The following is a 22,309-nucleotide window of genomic DNA, read 5'->3' on the forward strand; positions in this document are numbered from 1 at the left end:
TCGACGCATGGAGTCCACTAGTGGCTTGAAGGTGAGCTGTGGTATTTGGTGCCAAGATGTTAGCAACAGATCCTTCAAGTCCTGTAAGCTGGGAGGTGGGGGCTCCATGGATCAGACTTGTTTGTCAAGCACATCCCACAGATGTTTGACTGGATTGCAATCAGGAATTTTGAGGGCAAGTCAACACCTCAAACTTGTCCTCCTCAAACCATTCCTGAATCATTTTTGCTTGGTGGCAGGAAGCATTATCCTGCTGAGAGAGGCCAGAGCCATCAGGGAAACAGTGCTTAGGGTAGGTGGTAATAATCATAGCATCATAAGTAAAATCCACATGGATGGCACGACCCAAGTTTTCCAGCAGAACATTGCCCAAAGCATCACACTGCCTCCACTGGCTTGCCTTCTTCCTATACCACATCTTGGTGCCAGGTGTTCCCCAGATAAGCAATGTACACACACCTGGCCATCCACGTGATGTAAAAGAAAATGTGATTTATCAGACGAGGCCACCTTCTACCATTTATCTGTGGTGCGGTTCTACTGCTCGAGTTCCCATTTATGCTGCTTTCGACGGTTGACAGAGGTCAGCACGGGCACCCTGACAGTGTTGTTTTTCATTTTTGCTCCTGGTACTGTATGACGTCAAAGAGAGCAGCTGTCCCTAATGTAGTCATCTCAGGCACACAGCTCTGCCTGTGAGCACAAAGGTCCCATCCACCTGCTGTTTAAAGCCTCTGTTTATGAGGAGCAGCGAATCGGAATAATGATGGATCGTTATGAGCTGTAAATCACGCAAGACTACTATCGCAGAGTCCAGGAATAAAAACATGAAGGTGGGAACGAGCATAACAGGTCACCTTTAATTAAACTGATTTTCTCCGCCTACCCAAAGCAACAGCCACCAACAACTTTTCCAAAGTACGTACGGCACGAGAGAGCAGAGTGAAGACAGCCTAGGGAGAAGGAAAAAAGGAGCCTACCCTTTAAATCATGCAAATGTACTGCAGGCAAGCAGCAACAGAGGCAGAGAGGGAGAGAGCGCTGGTGAGTGAGCACGAGGAGACAGGGTTAGGAGGGCCGGGGTGGGGGTGGGGGGTAGGGTTGAAAGCGCAGATTCGTCGCTTTGAGAGAGGAATGTTTTGACGCTGTTGCAAAACCCTCCACACCACCACCACCCCCACCTCCTTCTCTCCCAAACCCCCCCCCCCCCCCCCCCCGCGCCCCCTTCTCTTCCCCGCCAATCTCACACCTGATGTGTGGGGGCTGCTGGGAGCCGCATGCCAAGATGAATAACAACCGGCTGTTAGTCACGATAGCGCACGAACACACGCCGCCTCTCTCTCTCTCCTTCTCTCTCTCTCTTTCACTCGCTCTCGCTCTGTCATCTTCTTTCTCACCTTCTCTCTCGTTCTCCGTGAGACGCGCAAACAGCGTTTTCTCTGTGATTTACGAACACATTGAGATTCCGTTTCACTTCTCTGTCTCTCTCTCTCCGCTCACCACAGTGCAACATTGACATTTGGGCTGAAGGTCACACCGCACATTCCAGTCTTCCACACTGCGCTCACGACCCGTTATCAGCGTGGTTGGTGGTACTGACTAGGCGACAATGTGTGTGTGTGCGTGCGTGCGCGTTTGTGTGCGTGCGTGCGCGTTTGTGTACGCGTGAGCTAAGACCACAAAGAATTTTCTGTGTTTGCGGTTCAATATCTGCTCTGGCTCGTATCTGCAGATACAGTCAATGTTTGCAGATTGAGACAAATCTGTGGAGAACCCTATTGATTGTGGTGTTTATTGAAATGCAACCACGCAGGTTTGTGGTTCAAATTTTAAAAAAAGAGAGAAATTAAATATAATATATACACGTAATTTTTTGGAAAAGCTTGTCTTCATTACATGTTCCTAAGCCCTGAATTTGCCATTTTACACTTTAAAAAAAGGGGGGGGTTTGTACCAAAACCCAACAAGTATTTTCCGTACAGGTGGCGTGTGAACACCTGTAACAGATGGTAACAGTCAGTGTGGGAAGTTAAATGGCCTAATTACAAATCCTGAAGCAATTATTTCTCACTGGGAAGAGGGCTAAGATGATGTTGCAAAAAAAGAAGGAAAAAAAAGTAAAATGACTTTTGTAGAATTACCACATCATTAAACTTAAACATCTTCCTTTACGTAAGCATTTCAACACTGGTATAAACAGAAAATTCAGCCACTCATTTCGATGCCCTTCAATTCGTATGTCTTTGCTGGGATGGGCTTCAGCCACCTGAGTCCCTGAAAGGAGTAAGCAAAGGTACACTGCAGAGGACAGATGGCATTCAGAGCTTTATAAAGCTCCTTTCAGACGTGGAATCTGTGACATTGCCGACTGAATAGATCTGCTGAAGGAATGGATTTTAAACCACGCTAACAGCAGGAATAACAATGATGCTCAATCTGAAATTCACATAATTCAAATGAGTAATCCCAGCGATCATTTTTGCTAAATGTCACAGCAAAGCTGATGTTTTTTTCTTAGGACTAAAATGTATTGGAAAACTTTGGTGATCCCAGACTTTTAATCCGTCACCACAGATTTAAATTTGCCCATTTAATTCACGTGTCTATTACTTTACAGTTAAACTGAATTATACCTGCTAACCAGCTGCATATTGGGTGGTTGCTGAGTGTGTCTACATGCGTATCCTGGTTATGACAATCTTTTAGAAGTACTCTGTTTTTGTCTTTGCGTCTTTATTTCTGACACTTGAATGGGCCTTTGTTCTAGGTGTTAAGAAACCTGGATATGCTTCTGAACATGTTGAAGTACCCTTATACAGCACATCCAGGTGTCTGAACGTTCCAGCCAAGTTACCTCATAGAAACACAAATAATGGTGGGAGCAAGACATTCAAGTCTACAGAAGACAGTTTGCAGAATGCCTGTTTCTCAACATGTAGAGTGAAACAAGTCAGGTCAAAGCCACCTGGGCTTATGTTTAGTAGCTATGAAGATGAACTGTGAGGAACTATTTGCATGCCTAATCAAATGTATATAAGTGTCATATCCTGAATATGGTTAAAACCAGGATAAGCTTAGGTAACCTGGGATACTCTGTCCATGTAAATGCACACATTGTGACCATGTTTGCATACTTAGCGCTGAACTGTAAGCATTTAACCAAATGCACAGTTTCAACCAGTATAAACCAGTATAATTGAGAGCTCGTGTCAGTGCAACAGCCTGATTGGTTCCTCGCGTGTTGGGTTAAATATTTTCAAGTGACACGGACATGTATTTACCTTTATTTTTTGTCACCCAGGATTGATTCGCATCAGTGCAAGCCTTTGAACAATCTACTGTATGCAATCACATGAAAGATGACTGAGTGTCTATTCAAGCGTAACCACTGTGTATAAATAGCCTCCAGATTTAAATAACGATGCGGTTCTCACAGGTGTGTGTGAAGTTTACCTGCATGCCAGTTGGGCTCAGGAGGCTCCACCAATCCCTATCCAGGCCAAACACAAAGGCATTGGCCAGGCCGTGGAGTGGTGCCGACAGGACGTGCAGAAGTGTGAGGGAGAAGGACGGTGCCTTAGGGTAGAAGGCGTTATGGAGCCTGGAGGAGGAGGAAAAAAAGAGAAGACAGAGAAGTTTTAGGTTCTCCCGTAAAAAAGTTGTAAATACAGAGACAACTAGGAGCAGAGCTTTAGACGTGACGATGGAGTAATTCAGGGAGAAATCAGAGGGGGAAGACGGCAACGGGGGAAAGGGGAACGGCAGAGAGCGAGAGGTTGATAGAGCAGCAGAAAGAGAGGGAAAGAGAGGCAGAGGACAAGTGAGTGACAGAGTGAGGGACAGGGTGAGAACGAGAAGTAATGAGAGTGAGTGGCAGAGGCAGAAAAAGGAGAGAGAGAGGAAAAGGGGAGGGCGAAAGAGCGAGTGAGCTTTATATCAGCGTTTAAGAGCCCATTAGGCAGCGTGAGACGGCTGGGCTGACACATTCTTGGCTGCCGCTTCGACAGCACGCAGCACTTTACAAGGACAGGGAGATGTGTAGCGCTCAACTCCCTTCCTCTCCTTCTCACCCCCTTTCTCTCATCTCAGTTTCCTACTTCTCCTGACCACAATTTCGCCATCCCATCTTTCCCTTCTTTTTCATTCCGCGCACGTTTCCCCCGCACGCTGCTCGGCCTCACTCAGATATCGCCCCCATTTCTTTGCATTCAGTTTCATCTATCTGGATATCTCATTTTCATCTTGACTCGTGAGAGTGAGCCGCTATTCCTTTCTTTTCAATTTCCTTCCCCGCGCCTGGAAACCTGGGGCACGACTAGGAGAAGAACCTGATATTGTATGGTGCGGCTGAGAACTAATGGCTGCCTCTGAGAACGATGCTGCTCAGCCATTAACCCTGGATTAACCTTGTATTAGCGCTGCTCGCTGGGCTAGCCCGCCACTAATGTCTTTTATTGATCTATTAGCGTGAGAATCAAACCGCCGCGCGGCTCATGGCATTTTCTGCATGTGTTGTGTTCTTGGGTTTAGTGTGCAGCACGAACTAAGTGGCCACAGTGGTTGACCTCAGGGTCGCCAAAGTCATCTGTGTCTTGGGGGAGGGTGGGCCACTCTTGTATTGTGGTTGCACAAAGTTACGTGGGACTCTCCAATCACCTATTCCTATGTGACTGTCTGACTCAGAGAGATTTTTTTTCATTAGTTTTTGAAATGACAATTATATTGGGGAAGTCTTTAGCAATTTTAACACCGCTGTGCTTTAAATCACTCTCTGTAGCAATCACTTCACAATAGCACCACAAATACTGAGCCATCACTGCACCCTGCACATGAACATGACGAGTCTTCGTGGCTGCAGTGACATCAGCCAGGCTAATAAAAATAACTCCTGGTGACTAACCAAATGTGTTTTATAAAAACAATGTTAAATGTCGTGATGCTATTACATCACTGTCACTTTCTAGTCGCACAAGAGGCGGATAATGTTTTAGAGAATACTACTCAAAAGACTGGAAACTTTCTACTTACAATAACAGGACACTGAAGGCCAGATCAAAAATAAACAAAAAGCTTTGTGTAGTGGAGACGTCCAAAGTAGGTTCAGGGCTTGCAACAGGATTTATTTCCAATAGGAAACACATAAACTTACATTGGCAGGGTTATCCTTCAGAGGAGTTTCATTTGATGGCAGATGGTTTAAGCACTGAAAAGGCAATGGATAAATCCATTTTAACACATTTAAGCACAAAGCAAGCATTGAAAAGCACCCAGGTGCCAGGAAGATGAGCGACTCTGTTACTTGCCGTGAGAATCAACTAAAATCGGAGCAAATTGATTTATATTTAATATTTGTCATTATTTTTTGGAAATGACTAAACAGTTAATGCAATGTCTTACATTTCTAGAGACATAAATAAAATAAAATAAAACACTATATATCCCAAACAGGAGCCCTCTCTTTCTTACTGGGGATTTACGCTTCAGCAGGAAATTTGTCACCTCAATGTGAGGGGTGATAATCATAAGCATCAATATAAGGATCTCAGCAAATTTCTGTCTATCAGAAAAAGGAATTGGAAAACTTGAGCAACAAAAAATGTTTTACCCCACAAAAACCATGGAGCAATTAACACACAAGTCCACCAGCACAAGCATAAACACTTCGACGTCAGCCACGCACATGGGCCAAACTGTCGGCTCGATTCAGTCTAAATCAGGCCTCAGTAGTAGATGGCAGAGAGTCTGAGTAGTGAGTCTTTTGCTAGTTTTCACCTGCATTTCACAATTTTCTGCCCAGTCTGTCAGGACATCATGTCCAGAAAAAAAAAAAAAAAAAAAGAACTACTGAGCTCATTTTTGTGCTTGAGTTCTTTTGTGTACGTAGACTTCTTCTGCTTCTGCATCACGGTCTTGAAAAAGGCTGCGTGCACCACCCATTTTTAGACGGGAAGATTTTGTTCCCGGAGATAAGATGGAGCTCCAGTTGGGATGTCGCAGCTGTATGAAACTAATAGCTGGTGCAGCTTCTTTGGTACACACAGCTGCTTCAGGTGCGCTGTCAACAGCAGCCTCTTACACTACCAGCAGCAGCGGTAGCAGAGCCTGAGTTTCTGCTTGATGAAAATATAAACGAGGCGCTGTACATGCTTTTTTCCTAACGTCTGATAACTTCCAAATTAGCCAGCTTTTTCCTCCACCTTGCTCTCGCCAACGTGACAACTAAAAACACAGCGTTGATTTATGTTACCCAAGCGAGATATGATTAAAAAAAACCCTGCATTTTTAAAATATTTTAAGGTTATACGTTTTCGGATCCATTTGTTATTCCTAAACTTAACCTAGCCTGGCCACTCACACTTTTGTGTCATTACAGTGTGTTTATTTACAGCAAATTCCAACCCGATACTACAATAACGACCGTGAATGTTTTTTATTGTAGTGCATTTGCAGACACGGTTTTGCTAAATCTGCTTTCTGCTTCATTTTCATACAGATAAATTCCCAACCTGCAAGCCACTCTTAAATATGAAAAGAAAAAGATAAAGCTTGCAACAGAGGCTATCCATCATTTTAATTGTGGTCTCTTGGAGCAATAATACATAAATGATTATTTTTTCCTGATGTAACCACACTCAATAATCTCAACGTTTAAGTGAAACCAAACTCTGATCCTTAAATGCGTCAATAAAGGCCTTCAGTCACTGGACACGTTAACATAATATTTGCAAATATCAAATCAAGCTTAATTTTTATGATTCAAATAAGCATATCTGACCAATCGGACTGCTGCACTCGGCAACAAGTGTGCTGTAGCTCAAAATGTGCACCAGTATTGGATACACAAATAGTAAAATAACACTATTTTACCTCTTACACACAGCTAGATGCTGCTGCGGGTCAATCGGCTCTCTGAAATGATTTCCCCACCTCCTCAGATGTGCTCCCAGCTCTGCCAACAAGAGTTCAAACTGCCCCACTAACAACATAAAATGTATGGAGGCTATGAAGACATAGGCTCCTTGCAGCTGTTCCATACACTAACATCTTTTGCTTGAACAACAGTCCAGTTCTTTTATTTTTTGATAATTTAAATTCTTTACACGCCATAGAATTTGACTGCTGTCTGCTCATTGCTAATTTAACAGAAACCATGAAGTTTAATGATGCCAAATTCCCTTTTCTAGTATAAATGAACCGACTACAATGTCTGCCAAAATCTTTCGTTATAGAAAACGGGGATGCACGATTCAGTGTTTATTTCTATTTTTTGCCTTGATACTGATCCCGAGTCTTTGTGTATCTGTTTGGCGCACCTTTCTGACCCAAATACTGAAGGTCCAGATTCAAGAACAAATGATCTTTAATTGCCAATATGGATTAGATTTTAAGCTTCTTTGGGCAAATGCAACTGCAGAAATTGAGAACTGCGTAAAGTGTCTCACTCTGTTTGAGTTGGGATGACAGAGAAACTCAGTCTCCTCGTGGTTTATGGTTGTTATTACAAATATGTTTTAAATTGGCATGCCACAGTGGAGGACCGTAACTATGAGAGCGGAGGCTTCAGCTCTGTCAAAACTTAGCCACACACACCAAAATAAAAGGAAAAGGGGAAATAGTCGTAGTGGCTACAGACGTCATGCCCTGCCTTCACTCCATCTATGCTACAAGCAAGGTAGGCCTGGCCATTTGGAAAGGCCTAAGGAAATGCGACTGTTTCATGTACCTGTCACTTTCTAAACAAACACACACACGGCTATGGTCTTTGGCCCCATTATGAAGTCCTAATTAGTGAGCGATCCAGCTATGGTACCTGCAGCCGGCTGAGAAAGGATGGTATCTATGCCATTTTATGAAGGAAACCTGATAGAAAATTAGACTGAAATTCAAATTAGAACAGAATTATTATTATTAAACCAAAGAAGCTAAATGCAACAAATCCTTCTGAGAAAGTCTAAATGGTCCTGAGGGTTCCCCTCTGCTTTACCATCGAGTTGCTCAGAGAATTAATAATTACTCACAAAATGTATTAATTAATTAGTGAAAGCTTAAATTATGCGCTGACAGAACTCTTTTTTTAACAAGTGAATGAAACAGTCGGCACTGGTTGAAAACCAGACTGTTTCCTAACAAAAAAAGACTGCATAAAGATATAAGGGATACATGTCGCCATCTAAGCTTTGAGGATCTATATACCTTTGTGGCACTGTGCCCATATGCTTTTGCCACATTCAGGCATTTTTATTTTTACTTGCATACTGAGGGAAATGCAGACAGTATAGCATCACCTGATGCCACGGGCTGGGTTAGGGCATATTGTAAACAGTGTGACAGTAAGCTTAAGCGTGGGAAGAGAGCTTGGTTCACCTCAACTCCAAGCAATTCACAAGAGGTTAGACTTCTTCTAATATTCTCCTGAACGATAGGTAGCACCACTCAAACCATACCGTCATATCAGTATTGATATAGGAAGAGAAGATGTTTTTTTCCACAGTCTCACAGAAACTGTTGCACCATCTCCCTCTGTCTGAGCGGTAACTTTTATATCATTATTATGGCCGTACCTCAACCCAGCTGCGATAGCAGTGGTACGATGTGCCAAGTAACAAAAGTCAACAGGTCAAAGAAAAACTAAAACAGCGGTGCATGTGACAGGGAATAAACGGTCACCAAAAGCGACCGGAGAGATGTTGTACTGTAGGGAAGAGAGAGCTCAGTGTGAAAGTGAAGCTGTCAATTTACTTGCCAATCTATGTTCCCACCCTCATCTTTAAGACCACAAGCTCTAGATCACAGGTGTCGAACTCCAGGCCTCGAGGGCCGGTGTCCTGCAGGTTTTAGATGTGTCCTTGATCTAACACAGCTGATTTAAATTGCTAAATTACCTCCTCAACGTGCCTTGCAGTTCTCCACAATTCTGGTAATGAACTAATCATTTGATTCAAGTGTGTTGACCCAGGATGTTATCCAAAACCTGCAGGACACTGGCCCTTGAGGCCTGGAGTTCGACACCCCTGCTCTAGATAGTGACCAAAAGAATGAGACTGAGAATTCAAGCTGCAGAAATCAGTTTCCACTAAAGGATGGCCGGACGTTCTCTTAGTGATAGGGTGAGTTGTGTCGTTTGGCAGGACCCACTACATCACACAAAACTAACTGAAATAGATCAGATATCTGACTAAGACGCCTCCTGGATGCCTCCTAGGTAAGATGTTTTGGGCATGTTCTATCAGGAAGACCTAATTCCCGCCGGATGAGCTGGAGAAAGGAAAAGGAGGTCTGGGCTTCTCTGCTTAAACTGCTACCCCCATGATCTGGAATCCAGAGCAGTAGAAAAACGGATGGATGGATGAATGAACAGATGGAAGGATGGATGATTAAAGAGATTTTAGTGTATTTTTTCTTGTCATTTGTGCACATTTTGTTCATTTTTTAGCAGTCTTACAAACAGCTCCTAAAACTTTTAGATTTAAGTTACGCAAACTTTGTCAAAACCAAGCAGGCACATAAACAGGCTGTTGTTTTTTTCCCTTAAAAGCCCAGTGAGAACTGCAGGAGAAAAGCACAGAAGATGATTATGGAGATTCATCCACAAATCTGGTTATAATCCTCTCTTATCCTCTTTTGCAGCGTGAGGTTGCAAGGTTTATTTGCCATTAATCTGTCTCCATTTACCTTCCAACAACCCTTTAAAAAGTTGTGACAGAAAGAAAAGCACAAGTTGAGTTGGCCAGAGGTCGAATATAAACCGGCAACAAGAATCTACCTGCCGTAATTCTGGATAAAGGTGTCGACTAAATGTCTAAACGAAGCTTAAAATAAAACCAACAGTGCAGCCAGTGGAGCGTAGAGTGGCGTATCCTGGTGCTTGTCAGAGTAGGGACCATTTCAGAACTGTTTTCTGGGTTAGCCTACCGCAATATCTCCGAGGACCAGACCAGCTGCTAGTCACATTCATTTCACTTCCCATTAAAGGTGAAATAAATCAGGAGTCCCCACACAACCTCCTAAGAGATGCAGGAAACACACACACAAAGACACACACACGGACACGCACGAAGAGGAAGTTGGACACATGTGGATACACATAAACACACATCACTGCCCGTGCGTGTGCAAAATAGGTGTCTACATTCAGTCTAACCTGGGTCACATACGCCGAGAATGTCAGAAGGAGAGGAAATGCAGTGGATGTGTGTTTGTGTGAGCGGCTGTGTGTGTGCGCCTGCCTGCGTATGTGTGTCTCTCTGACAGCACAGCGGTGAGAGTGAGTGGGTCTGTGTGAAGGGGGGCTATTTCTGGCGTCTCATTTTTTTTTCCTGCTGCCGCAAAGAAACACGATCGGCGTCCGGGAAACGAGAGCTGGCAGCAAGCAATCATCTGCCTGCCACACACAAACACGCACACACACACACAGACACATGCAGGCGCACACACATGCGTGCGCACACACACAGACACACACACAGACACACACACAGACAGCACCTCGCAGCGCTGAGCAACACGCGCCATGGCAACGGAACAGCCGCAATTAGAGGCGAAGAGCCTTTCCCCTCCATCGAGGGAGAGACGGAGAGCAAAATGAAAGGAAGAAAAAGAGCAGGCGAGGGGGAGAGAAAGGGAGACAGGAAGGCGGGGGGAGGGGGGAGGCTGGGCAGAGACGAGTGTCAGAGAAACGGCGCTGCACAGGAAGGAGAGAAGGGAGAGCGGGAGCGAAAACGGAGAAGACGATAAAAGAGGTGAAAACGTGGAAGAGTGAGGAGGCCGTGGAGGGGAACGAGGGGCCGAGAGCGATGGAGGAGGAGGAGCAGGGAAGAGGGCAAAGGGGTGAAGGAGCGAGGCTGAATGAAAAAGACTAAAAAAGAAGCCGAAGAGGCAGAGAGAGAGAAGGGAAGGGAAAGAGGAAGAGGAGGAGTAGGAGAGATATCTAAAAAGACAGATTGCAAGACATGAGTGAGACAAACAAAAGAGATTACGTGCAAGAGAAACCAAGATAAGACGGGGGGGGGGGGGGGGGTGCAAGGAGGTTAGATAGAGAGAAGGGAGAGATGGAGAGGCTGGTGGAGGCGTGCGGAGGATGGGGGAGGATGGTAGGGGGTGGTAGGCTGTTTCTCCTGTGTGAGCCAGGCTAATGAAAGATGAATGAGGGAGGCAGTGGTGAGAAGGAGAGTGTGGCTGCGGGCGATGCCTGGCTGAGCTGCTGTGTGCGCGCGTGTCGGGGGTTTTGTGTGTGCGGCGTAGTTGAGCAAGTCTCACAAAAGGGATGATGCTGTGTACACAATATCGGGAGCAAATGGTCAACAACAATAAACACGAAGACACGCTTCTGCGCTCACGCTCGCGGGCGCATGTAGCCTTAAGTCTCAGCCTGCTACCACCTGTAAGCATGCAGTCAATCATTAGTACTCGCGCAGCGTCTCCGAAGCCTCGCTCACTTATTCAGACCTTCCATCTATCAAGCTGTCACTCACTCTTTGAACCCGTCTATCTCACCTTCCGCATTCTCTGCAAAATCCCTCATTTACTGCCTCTCCCTATCTCCTCCAATATCCCACCCTGCCAGTCTATACCACTTTCCTTCCCTCCGTTTCCATTTCCTCCTTCTATCAGCGTTCACCTTTTCTTTTTCTTTTTTTTGTCTGCCTCTAATTGTTGTGCCGAACATCCTCAGAGCTGTGGGTGAAACGCACTTAAAACAGCTTGGACGAGAACTCCTTCCCCAGAGTGGAGGGCAGCCAGACAGAGAAGTCATCCTGAACCCGATTGCACTTCCTCCGCTCTATGACTGACTGCCTTACTTCTTTTTTTTTTTCTTCCCTCCAGACAAATCACATGCTTCGCAGTGCCCAAACAAGGCTCTCATTCTCCCTGCGGTGCCACTGCTGACAGCGAATCAGAACTTTTCTTTGACTAGAAAGTCTAATTCTGTAAAATTGAATTTGATATCCAAGATACATTATAGGTGGGACAAAATCAATGCAAGTATAGGACAGTAAAGAAGGAGATTTATATATAATTTTTTAAATGTATGCCAAGCTCACATGATATTCTACTGCCTTTCCTGAAGGTTTCAGAAAGATTTTAGCTTTTAAGCCCCTAAAACTAAATCCAGCTCTAAGGTTTCTATTATATCTATATTTCTAAAACATTTAAAAAGACAAACACTAATCTCAAACAGAGAGGATGAAAAATGAACTAGACATTGTCACAGTTTATTTTCGTCTAATTATTCTTCACAGTGCTTCGAGCCATGATAGCCTTTTAAAGGACTCAAAATATGGTAGAATCCACTTGTTGAATCCAGATTCTTCACACGTAAAAACTCTAATCTTTGTGGTTTTTCCTCTTAATAATCTCAATAGACAAAGCAATAAAGAAGATTTTTTTAAACACTCAACACTGGGTTTTTTAAACTCAGTGCCTGAAATTCATTTAAATTAAAGCTTGACCTGTTGATCCGTTGGTTGCTTGCGTCTCTTTGATACATGTGTGGTGGCCTTTAGGGCAGCAAAAGCCCAGGACAGGCTTTTCTTTGTACAGTGACAACATGTGATCAACCGCGCAAACGTGTGTTCAGCTCTATTGCTTGGGAACTATCTGCTAGAGGATGGTGCGCTTAATCTTCTTTCTCCTGGGTGTAACGACACGTAGATGAAACCATGGTCTGCATGTGCGTCGTGCTAGTGTGTCTGCATGCGTGTGTGCTACAACTGAAAACTGGAAGATGATCTACTTTGAGCATAAGGTCAATATGGGTGTAAATGCTCCCATTATAGACAACCGCACATGCTTGGTCCAAACACGTTCATTTTTGCCAAAATTTCTGGAATAATCCTGAAACACACAAACAGGCACACCTGCATGGGATGCGCACACACACACACACACGCACACACACGGTAACAGACAAAGCGGCATACACAGACCCCAGGGACTAAAGCGGCTAACGTTCACCAACAGAATAAAACCCAAACAAAGAGACATCCTGTTTCCTGGAACACAACACCGCTCAACGCACTGTGCTGGGAGCCAGTAAACGCACGCACGCACACACACACAAACAAAATCTCTTCGTGCATCGAAGCATACGTGTTTCCCTGCACCTGATTCATGTACCTGCATGTGTCTGTGCGTCCAGTGATGCCACTGGCTGTGCCTCAGAGTGTTTGTGCGAGTCAGTTCGTCCTTGTGAGCGGCTGTGGCTAGAAGTGTGTCCGTGTGTGTAGGGGTGGGTGCGCGTGTGTGTGTGTCTGTGAGAGAGAGGAGGGAGGGAGGGAGAGCAGATGATAGAGTAGGCTTTAGCTATTCCCTGGAGTGTGAGGCAGCGTTTACGGCACTCACAGAGCAGCCAGAGTGATGAATATTTAAAGACGTGCCTGAAAGAGCAGAGGGAGGGGGAACAGGGTATGTGTGGGTGCGTGTGTATGTGTTTATGTTTGCATACGGCAGAGTGTGAGGGAGGTTATCCAGTATCTCCTTTAGGTTTTGCATGTGTATACCATATGCATATGTGTTCATGTGCATATACACCAGAATGACCCCGTATGCCTATATATGGATATTTGACTACATGACCTACATGTATGTAAGAACAGTCAGGTCAGTACAGTGCAATGTGTTGGGGTCATGCAAATGTGTTTGTGTGTTCTGCTGGTGTCATTTTACATGTATGCAAAGAGATACATGTTACAACTATGTTTCTACTTCAAAACTGAAAATTCAGCCTTGGTGTGTGTGTGTGTGTGTGTCCAGCCTTGATACGGGTGGCCCCTATGTATGTATGTGTGTGTGTGTGTGTGTGTGTGTGTGTGTAGTACACACAGCCCTGTAGACCATCTCGCCGTCTCGCTAAATGGGGATGAATAGCGGAGAGTCACTGCTACTCAATGGGAGACGAATGGCTGTGTGGCTCTCCGTCTCCAGCTGCACACCAATCACTGCCCGTGATGCAAATACAAGTGTGCGCATGCAGGCGCGCACAGTAGGCATGGTCACATAACCACCAAATATTATGTGGGTCGAACAGCTGTCTGTGGCTACGCTATCGCACAGGCAATCGGGTTGCTCAAAGAGCATGACATCTGATGCTACAGACAGGTCAGATTTGCAAACATTGATGTTCTCTGTGTGTAAATAGGTTAAAATAAAATGTCAAAATTAAAGGATTAGAGGTTTCACTCTTAAGTATGTGCTTTCTTAAAATGTTAACTTTCACTCTGCGCAATTACAGTTTAAACCAAGCTAATCTCAACTTTAGTGGCAAATCCCTATAGACTGTCATGTCACTCCTGCAAAACCGCAAATCAAAGCATCCCAAAAAAGACAAGAATGGTTCATTTTGCCTCTAGATCTGAAAAACAAAACAAAACACCACTTATCTGCAAGTTATATCAAGTTCAAAACTTATTTTAGCAAACAGGACAACGCTGCCACTCTTACACTGTAAATTGAAAGTGAGGCGATGGATAAATAAAGAAGGCTTTCAGACAAAGAAAGATGAGAGTTTGGAACCTCACATACTGCCTTTCAGCATCAGCTTACTTGTTCAAGTAAACAAAATACACCACAAAAGATAGTAAGGGTATACAGTACGAACCACACACCAGACTAGACACACACGCACACACGGGGAGTCACAAACACACGTCCATATGCGCTGAATGCAAGATATTCCGAGAAGCGTAGAGGCAAGGAACGGAAGGAGGGGACTGTAGAAAGGGAAGAGAAAGCAGGAGTGAGAAAGAGAGAGGGAGAGCAAGAGCGCATCCTGGGATGCAGAATGCCGAATGCAGTGTGATAAGAGTTAATGTATCCCCCCCACGCCCCTCCCTCCATCCCTCCCGTTTGGCTCTCTCTTTCTTCCTCCCTCCATCCATCCATCCCCCCCTCCCTCTCTCCTCCTCCCCCGCCTCCTCCCCGTTCTCTTTGAGGGATGAATAATAACTGCTGCTCTGAGATTTCCTCCCTCGTTTTTCAAAGCGCAGAGCGGAGATGGGGAAGGTCTGCCTGGCCCGGGTTGCGTGTGTGCGCACGCACACAAAAGTGCAGACACGCACTGAAGCACACACAGATGCGTGCGCACACTGTCTTGTTCTCGCTGCTCGCCTGGAGCAGGGAAATCAGATCTCCTCCAGAGAAAGACGAGTGGGGGTGTAGGGGGGCTAGGCGCTGTAGGGAGCCCATACAAAAAAAATAAATAAATAAAAAAATAAAAATCTTGTGCTAGCACCGTATAGGCCTATGCACACACCACGAAAACCACACAGACAGCACTGAGTGAAACCAAGAATAACTAGGAGGATGCAAGCTACCTCCTGGAGCGGCAGGGTGAACTCAAGGTTACAGACACATCACCGGTTCAAGCCCTGCCGCCAGGGCCAATCTATCCACGCTGAAGCGCCCCCCTGCACAAGGCGCGTAACCCTGATTGCTCAAAGCCAAGCGGCTTTGAAAACTGGAGCTGCAGCTTCAAGACAAAGCTGTAAAGAAAAAGAAGGGGAGAAAAAAAAAAGCACTGAATGGTAAGGCCGATTTGGTGGTGCGCTTTGGTGTTTAAAAGGGGATCGGGGTGCTTTTGAGGAGAGCAAGAAGTCTTGGCAAAAGACGAGCAGGCTGTCCGGGAGGAGCACTTGCACATCGAGCTGCGACGCGCCACAGAAATCGGCAGCTAGGTTCCGAAGAGAGGGCTTATTTATGCAAACAAGCGTACAAGCGCGCACAGTAGGAATCTAGACAAGCCTTGTAAACAAACACACACCCACACCATAAAGCACACAGGGGAGGCGATGTGAGAAGCAGACTGTGAAAACTCTAGTCGTGCCCAGGCAGTGCTTACACACACACGCACACAGACGCACACACACACAGACGCACACAAAGAGCCGAGAGAGACTGAAGTGGGAGAGCGCGAGAGAAAGAAGGAGAAGGAGAAAGGGGAGGAGAAGGAGGAGGGATGAGTGCGAAGGTGCGAGTGTCTGGTGCTACTTTTGTGTTGCCAAATGAGGGCAAGCGAATGAGTGAGTGCGAGAGAGAGAGAGAGCGAGCGTGTGAGAGAGATGGATGTGTACGCCGAAATGACGTAAAATGGCTTGTCCGTGCGAGTGTGTGCAAGCGCGGGCGACACGAAATAGGAGCGTTTTCCCATTTCAATTCGCAACAGCTGGTGTCGAATTAACACATTTACCAGTGTGCATTTGGAACAGATTAAAATTGCGTGTGGCGTGTGACTATGTGCGTGTATGTGTGTGTGTTTGTGTATGTGTGGCAGCAGCAGATGAGGGCCAAAACAAGAGTGTGTTTGTGTGTGGGAGTGTCTGTGTATTAACGCAATGGATCAGGGCAGGGAGAAATGGCACAGAGAGAGAGAGCAGCAGAGAGGGTTGCACAGCGAGCGAGCGAGAAAGAGAGAGCTCTACCCGACGGCTTTAGCTGCTGCCCTGGGCCGTCTCTCTAAGCCCTGTTTAGGAGGCTTTGGAGCTCAGATAGAAATAATCCCCCACTCAGACACACACACACACACACGCGCTAGGCATGCACACACAAAATAAAAAACGCACGCACGCAAACACATGGGAGCTGTCGCGGGCAGACGCGAAGAAGCACACACTCTGGTTGAGGCGGACAAACAAGTGCGCACGCATTCACGCCGACACACACACACACACACACACACACACACACACACACACACACACACACACACACACAGGGGAACAAGCAGAGACAGCACATTCGCCTCGACATGAAACCAACCACCCACCCACGCGCACGCACGCACGCTCTCATATACAACAAAACACACACACTAAGGCTGTCTGCCGTGCGGAAGCAGAGCACAGCGACATCGGCACGACACCGTGACAAACACTTTACACACTCCAGCACTCAGCAGAGGGGAGGGAAGGAAGGAGGGAGAGATGGAGAAAGAGGGGAGGAGGAAGAGGTGGAGGATATGAGGCAGGGGGAGGGAGGCGAGTGAGTAGGGGAAGGGGAGGGGGGGCTAACAAATTAATAGGAGCCGGAGATATATACAGCCAGCGCTGCTGAACGGGGGAGGAGGAGGAGGAGGACGACGACGAGAGAGCAATTCATTCCCGTTTTCTACTCGTTCGCTCTCTGGAGAAAGGCAGAGCCGAGCTGAGCGAGAGCGTATTTGCTCAAGAGAGGGGAGAGAGAGAGAGAGAGAGGGGGGCTTTGTGTCGCTGAGGAGAGGAAAAGTGGAGGAGGAGGAAAAAGGGAGGGAGGGAGGGGGTGGAGTGGGGTGACATAAAAACACAGCAGCAGAAAGATGGAGCGCCTGAGCGAGGAAGAGTGAAAATAAGAGGACAATAACAAAGACTTTTTGAGCGTAAAAGAAGGCGAGAGGAAGGGAAAGTGGCATTAAGGGAGGGAAAGGGGGTGGTGTGTGTAAGGTGGGGGGGGGGGGGGGGGGGGGGGGGGGGGGGGGGGGGGGCAGCGTTAGCACAGGATGCAGTTTGTCATCTTCATCAGCCGACAGCCGGGGCACGGGAGGAAAGGGTCTGGAATGGATGGAGAGGTGAATGGGGGGAGAAGGGAAGGGTGAGGTGGCGAGCGGTGAAGGGTGATGGGCAGTGTTTGAGCAGAGCCTTTGAAAGACGTTGACCCTGTAATTGACCTGTGTCTCCGCCTACATCGCCGTGGCGACAAGCAGAGCCGCTGCAGCTAATCACTTAGTAACCCTGACCTGTCAATCACACCAGTGCTGTGTTGAGATGGGGAGGGGGGTCAAATAAATGAAGAAGGAGAGGGAGGGAGATGAGGAGTAAGGAAAGGAAAGGAAAGGGAGGGAAGGAGTAATAACAGCGCTGGGGTTATCATTTACTGGACCACCCGCCTCCTCCCACCCAACCCTCAGCCGACGAAGCTCAGGTTTTATAAAAGCCAATAAAACGCTCTATACCTCCATCTCTCTCTCTCTCTCTCTCTCTCTCACTCACACACACACACACACACACACACACACACACACACACACCCTCCTTTAGCGTTCAACTGCTACGAATGGAAAGAGGCAGAGCAGTGCTTTCCGAGAGTTCAGATAACAGAGAGAGCTAAAGAACGGGAAAGGCACATCAGGGCTTGGAGGGTGGGAGGAGATAAGATAGCAGAGTGAAGCCCCCATGCAAATAAAACAACAGAGTTTATAGCTGCACAGGTGTGTGTCTGTGTGTTACCTGTTGATGAGGGGAAAGATGGACACGAGCAGGTAAACGGAGGGATACCACTTCAACGGCTTGATCTCCTCCGCCAAGGAAACCTAGATGAGAGAAAATTGGCTGCTCACCCATGTAGAGAAACTCAAATGCTCACGTTAATGCTCTCGTCTCGCCTGTGCGTCGCGCACATACACGTGCACGCGCAGCGTCAGTGTCTTCACTGGAAGATCAGAGCGCAGGGGCGAGAAACAAAGGCCAATTAAAACCTAATAAAATATTAACCTGCTGATAATACGCAACATCCACACAGTTATAAGAAGAAAGCGGGGATTTCAATTAAACGAGAAGCAAATACTTTGCAGCAAATGTGAAGGGGATGAATTCAATATCTCGTGGACAAGCTGAGAGGAAGACAGAGACATGCTGCAGCAGCAGCTAAAAGTCGAGGAGGGGGGCGAGAGGCTGGTGGTGGAGAGCTTTTACAAGCCGTTATCTAATTCCCGGGAGAGGAGGACTCTTGCGTCCGGAAGAGGCTGAGAAGCGCGGCCCCTGGATTGATTTTCTGCGCTGTGCTGTTTTTTCGCCCCCCTCCTCCTCCTCAAGGCTAGGTCGCAACAGCGGAGCCAGCGCAGAGCCTCCTTCTCTTTCTTTCTCCCTCTCTCATACACACACACTTACACACAGTCGGAGCCAGGAGGCAGGCCCACAAGCTCTGGTCTCTACCCCCACATGGAGGAAATTAATTACTCACCAGAAAAACCCTGAGGCAGTCAGGCTCTAACGCAAGCATTTTAAACAATTCAGATGAAATCCAGTGGTATTTTATCTAACGCATATATGCGTGTGTGTTCTTGTGGGGGGGTACCGAATGCAAGAGGCGGTGTTTCACCGTGTGAGAAAGGCTGGCTGTATGTGATCTACTGAACAGAGACCAGTCGTATTTCCACATCACTGTCTTTAACAGCACAACCCCAAGGCAAAAACCAAGCTCAGCCCGATTAGCATCTATTATCACGGGAAGCCCTGACGTCACTGGCCGTGTCAAGATCTGCCAATTGCTAACTTGTGTGTATGGTGTGTGTATGGTTGGGCACTTGAGTGTACGTATACTGCAAAGAATTTTGCAATGAGGAAGAGGAAAAGGACAGCCTGAAGGATGCTGCATGCAAAAGGCAATTTGTGGCTGTGTGAGCATGTGTGTGTATATTTTGGGGGGGAAAAAATAAATCCAGAAAAAAAAACAACTTCAAAGACTGCTTGGAGCCAAGTAATCTCAGATCAGATTTCGGTGAGGCGTAGAAACAGGCATTTGAGGAATTTCAGTGAGCCAAGGAAAGGGTGCAGAAGGGTTGAAGAGAAACAGGAAGAGTGTGGGTAAAGTGCCTCCGCTGCCTCGTGTTTTTAATCACAGTCCTCCAGTGTCAGAGGCCCCTGCGCTGCTTGGGAAGCAGAGGGGGGAATGAAACCGTAATTATGTGAAGAGGGCGCAGCGGTCCCAACGTTAATGACACACGCTAGATTACAGACAGCAATCGGGAGCGACCCATCCCCTCCACCACCAAGCACAGCACTCACCCGGGCTTGCGCTCGTCTCAGGAAAAACTTCCTCTAAAAATAAGAGGATCGGGTTTACTGAGGGCACTTTAGCATTAAATTCAAGGACTTTTTAAAGGATTTTTGGGAGTAAAATTCAGGAACTAAAACTGAATAACATAATAGATGGAAAATGTTTCTCCTTAAAAAGCTGTACCACATAAGGCGCAGCAGCAGCATCTGCTGCAGTATTTCAGACTTTCAGTTACAACTTTTAAGCCAACATGGCTGAGAAGTCCTGAAAGTGCTCTTTTGCTGATTATTTTTACCTTGAAGATGTCAAACGTTGCCGATTCTTTGAATTACTGTGGTTTAGTAATGATGCAAACAGACACTCCTTTGTTGTGCATTCATTCGTAACTGATTACACTTCTGATAAAAAAAAAAAAAAACTTGGCTAGGTTTACAAGAAAACGGCGACTGATTACAATCCACACAGCTTCATCGCCGTAGGCTGAACACAGAAAAGTCACCAGCATCACTATCGGTAAATTTTGCCGGCGAACTGGCCAGCTCAAACCCTCAGGTGTGCGTGTGTGTGTGTGGCTGTGCTGAGCTCTGGGTTTTCCCCTCGCAGCTGAGAGGTTTGCTGGATGAGGGTTTGGGTCAAAATATTGCATCATTTATTTGCAGCTTGTGCATAAAAAAACGTTTAAGACAGGACATACTTTTGAGATAACTAACATTTAAAATAGAGCAGTGGAAGTTGGAAAGCCCGGTTGTTAATGACTGTGTCATTGCTTGGCTGCTTTTGAGCACAGTGGGGATTCTCGGTCTGTGTCTTTGGCCGGCTTTTGCATGCTGCATCACGTATGATGCTCACCATATCTAACATATCACGATACGGTGATTCTGCAATATTTAGGCTATTACAAGGCAGTCGTCAAAAATACATTATATCTGTGTTAGATTAGCATGCATTAGTATGCATGCTGTCATTATCTATGTATGAACTTTATTATACATTTTAAAAATAATTAAATTAATTAGCTCTTTAATTTGACTTGTGCCACTGTCTGCTTTTTTCCTCTTCTGTGAACTGCTTCATCTTCTTTGAAAGTTATTTCACTTATATTCATTTTACTACCATTAATTTGATAAGCCTGACTTATTAAATAGCGACTTTGGTAAGTGAAGCTGGTGGGGAATCCTTTTAGACACCCTGTGCGTTTAAATATACAGATGTCTGGCGGCAGGGCATCGATAACGTAACACAAGAGGAAGAACTGCTTTAGTAATATTGTGTTCCAGCCATATATTTGTATATCACTGCTGATCGTTTAACAGCTGGACAGCTGATCCCTTAAAAAAAGGAGGCATGTGTGTTTTGTCAAAAAGTCAAACGTCCTACTGAGAGCCCTTAAGAGAAAAACCGCATATGCTGGCCAAGAATAAAATAAAAAGTTGATAGACCAATTAGAATACACACACATAGAGCGTACCCTTAGTGGCTTGCAAGGTTGTGCATGCATGCGCACACACACACACACTTGTATAGACATAAAAGTAGAGGCCACTGCATTGTTACTCAAGGCAAAGCTTGTGTGGATCGGTAAACAAACATCTTGAGAAGATAACGAACAAGCGACTTGCTGTTTGCTCAGCCAGTTTTGTTGCTACCCGACGGGACTGAGCTGCTGTGTGTGCAGTTGTGCAAATGTATTTAAAGGTGCGCACGCGCGCATGTGTGAGGGGTGCTGAAAAACCGTCATCCGAATATCCTCTCGTTGACCTGTGCCGCTTCAAAACCTTGTGGCAATCATGTGTGCTCATGCATGAACACAAACAAATTGCTCAAGAAATACACACACACACACACACAGATGGGTCACAACATGTGACTTACAGCGCTGATAACTGCCAGCGCTAGTTACGTACGTCACCACTCCAGCCAGATGCAGACGCACATGCACTCAGACAGCGGGAGGGGGGATGATGCTGCGCTGAGTCAGGGAGGAAAAAAAAAAAGGGTTGGGAAATGCGTGTGGACACAGGGCATTAGGGGTTTGAGTGTATGTGTGCGTGTGACAGTAACAGAGAATGTGTGAGGCACAGAAGGAGGGAGACGTGGCAGAGTGAATGGAAATCACCAGAGCCAGCGGTCTTCAGACACCCAGCAGGAATCGCTTTCTCTAGTTTACACCTGCTGCTACACACTCGTACACACATGAGCAGGAGCTCACTGGTTTGGCAAGCACAATCTGGGAGGCTGTTGTTGTTGTTTTAAAGCATCGCAGCGCGTGCATAAACTCTCATAAATATTCATGTCCATGAACCTGGCTTGCTGCTTTATTCATGCTGGGTATGAGCACAACAGTGAGAGAGACAGCGAGAGAGGGGGTGAGAAAGACAGAAAGAGAAAGACAGGGAGAAAAAGAGAGAGAGAGCGTGAAGTGAAAGGCAGGGAGAGAGGAAAAAAACAGATGGAAATGAGCGGAGTGACCGGGAAAGAGAAATACGAGGAAAGAGAGTGTGATAAAAACCACTGCTGACTTATTTACACTCTGTGCTACACATAGCAATTAGCCCACATGAAGACC

General features: G+C 46.1%; 1 protein-coding gene across 4 annotated transcripts in view; it reads right to left on the reverse strand.

Annotated features, from left to right (window-relative positions):
- si:dkey-100n23.5 (cyclic AMP receptor-like protein A) overlaps positions 1-22,309 on the reverse strand; it is a 53,113-nt gene that overhangs the window by 7,307 nt on the left and 23,497 nt on the right. For 3 of the 4 annotated variants that reach the window (XM_040005814.1, XM_040005813.1, XM_040005815.1), the window contains 2 exons: positions 18,195-18,277; positions 3,454-3,601 (listed from right to left, as the gene is read on the reverse strand). In XM_040005814.1, coding sequence (XP_039861748.1) covers positions 3,454-3,601; positions 18,195-18,277 — 231 coding nt within the window. The remainder of the gene's footprint in view (positions 1-3,453; positions 3,602-18,194; positions 18,278-22,309) is intronic. The other variant, XM_040005816.1, reaches the window with a different exon arrangement.

The sequence above is a fragment of the Simochromis diagramma genome, unplaced genomic scaffold (genome assembly GCF_900408965.1).
Source record: "Simochromis diagramma unplaced genomic scaffold, fSimDia1.1 OVJJ01000501.1, whole genome shotgun sequence".
Classification (NCBI taxonomy): Eukaryota; Metazoa; Chordata; class Actinopteri; order Cichliformes; family Cichlidae; genus Simochromis; species Simochromis diagramma.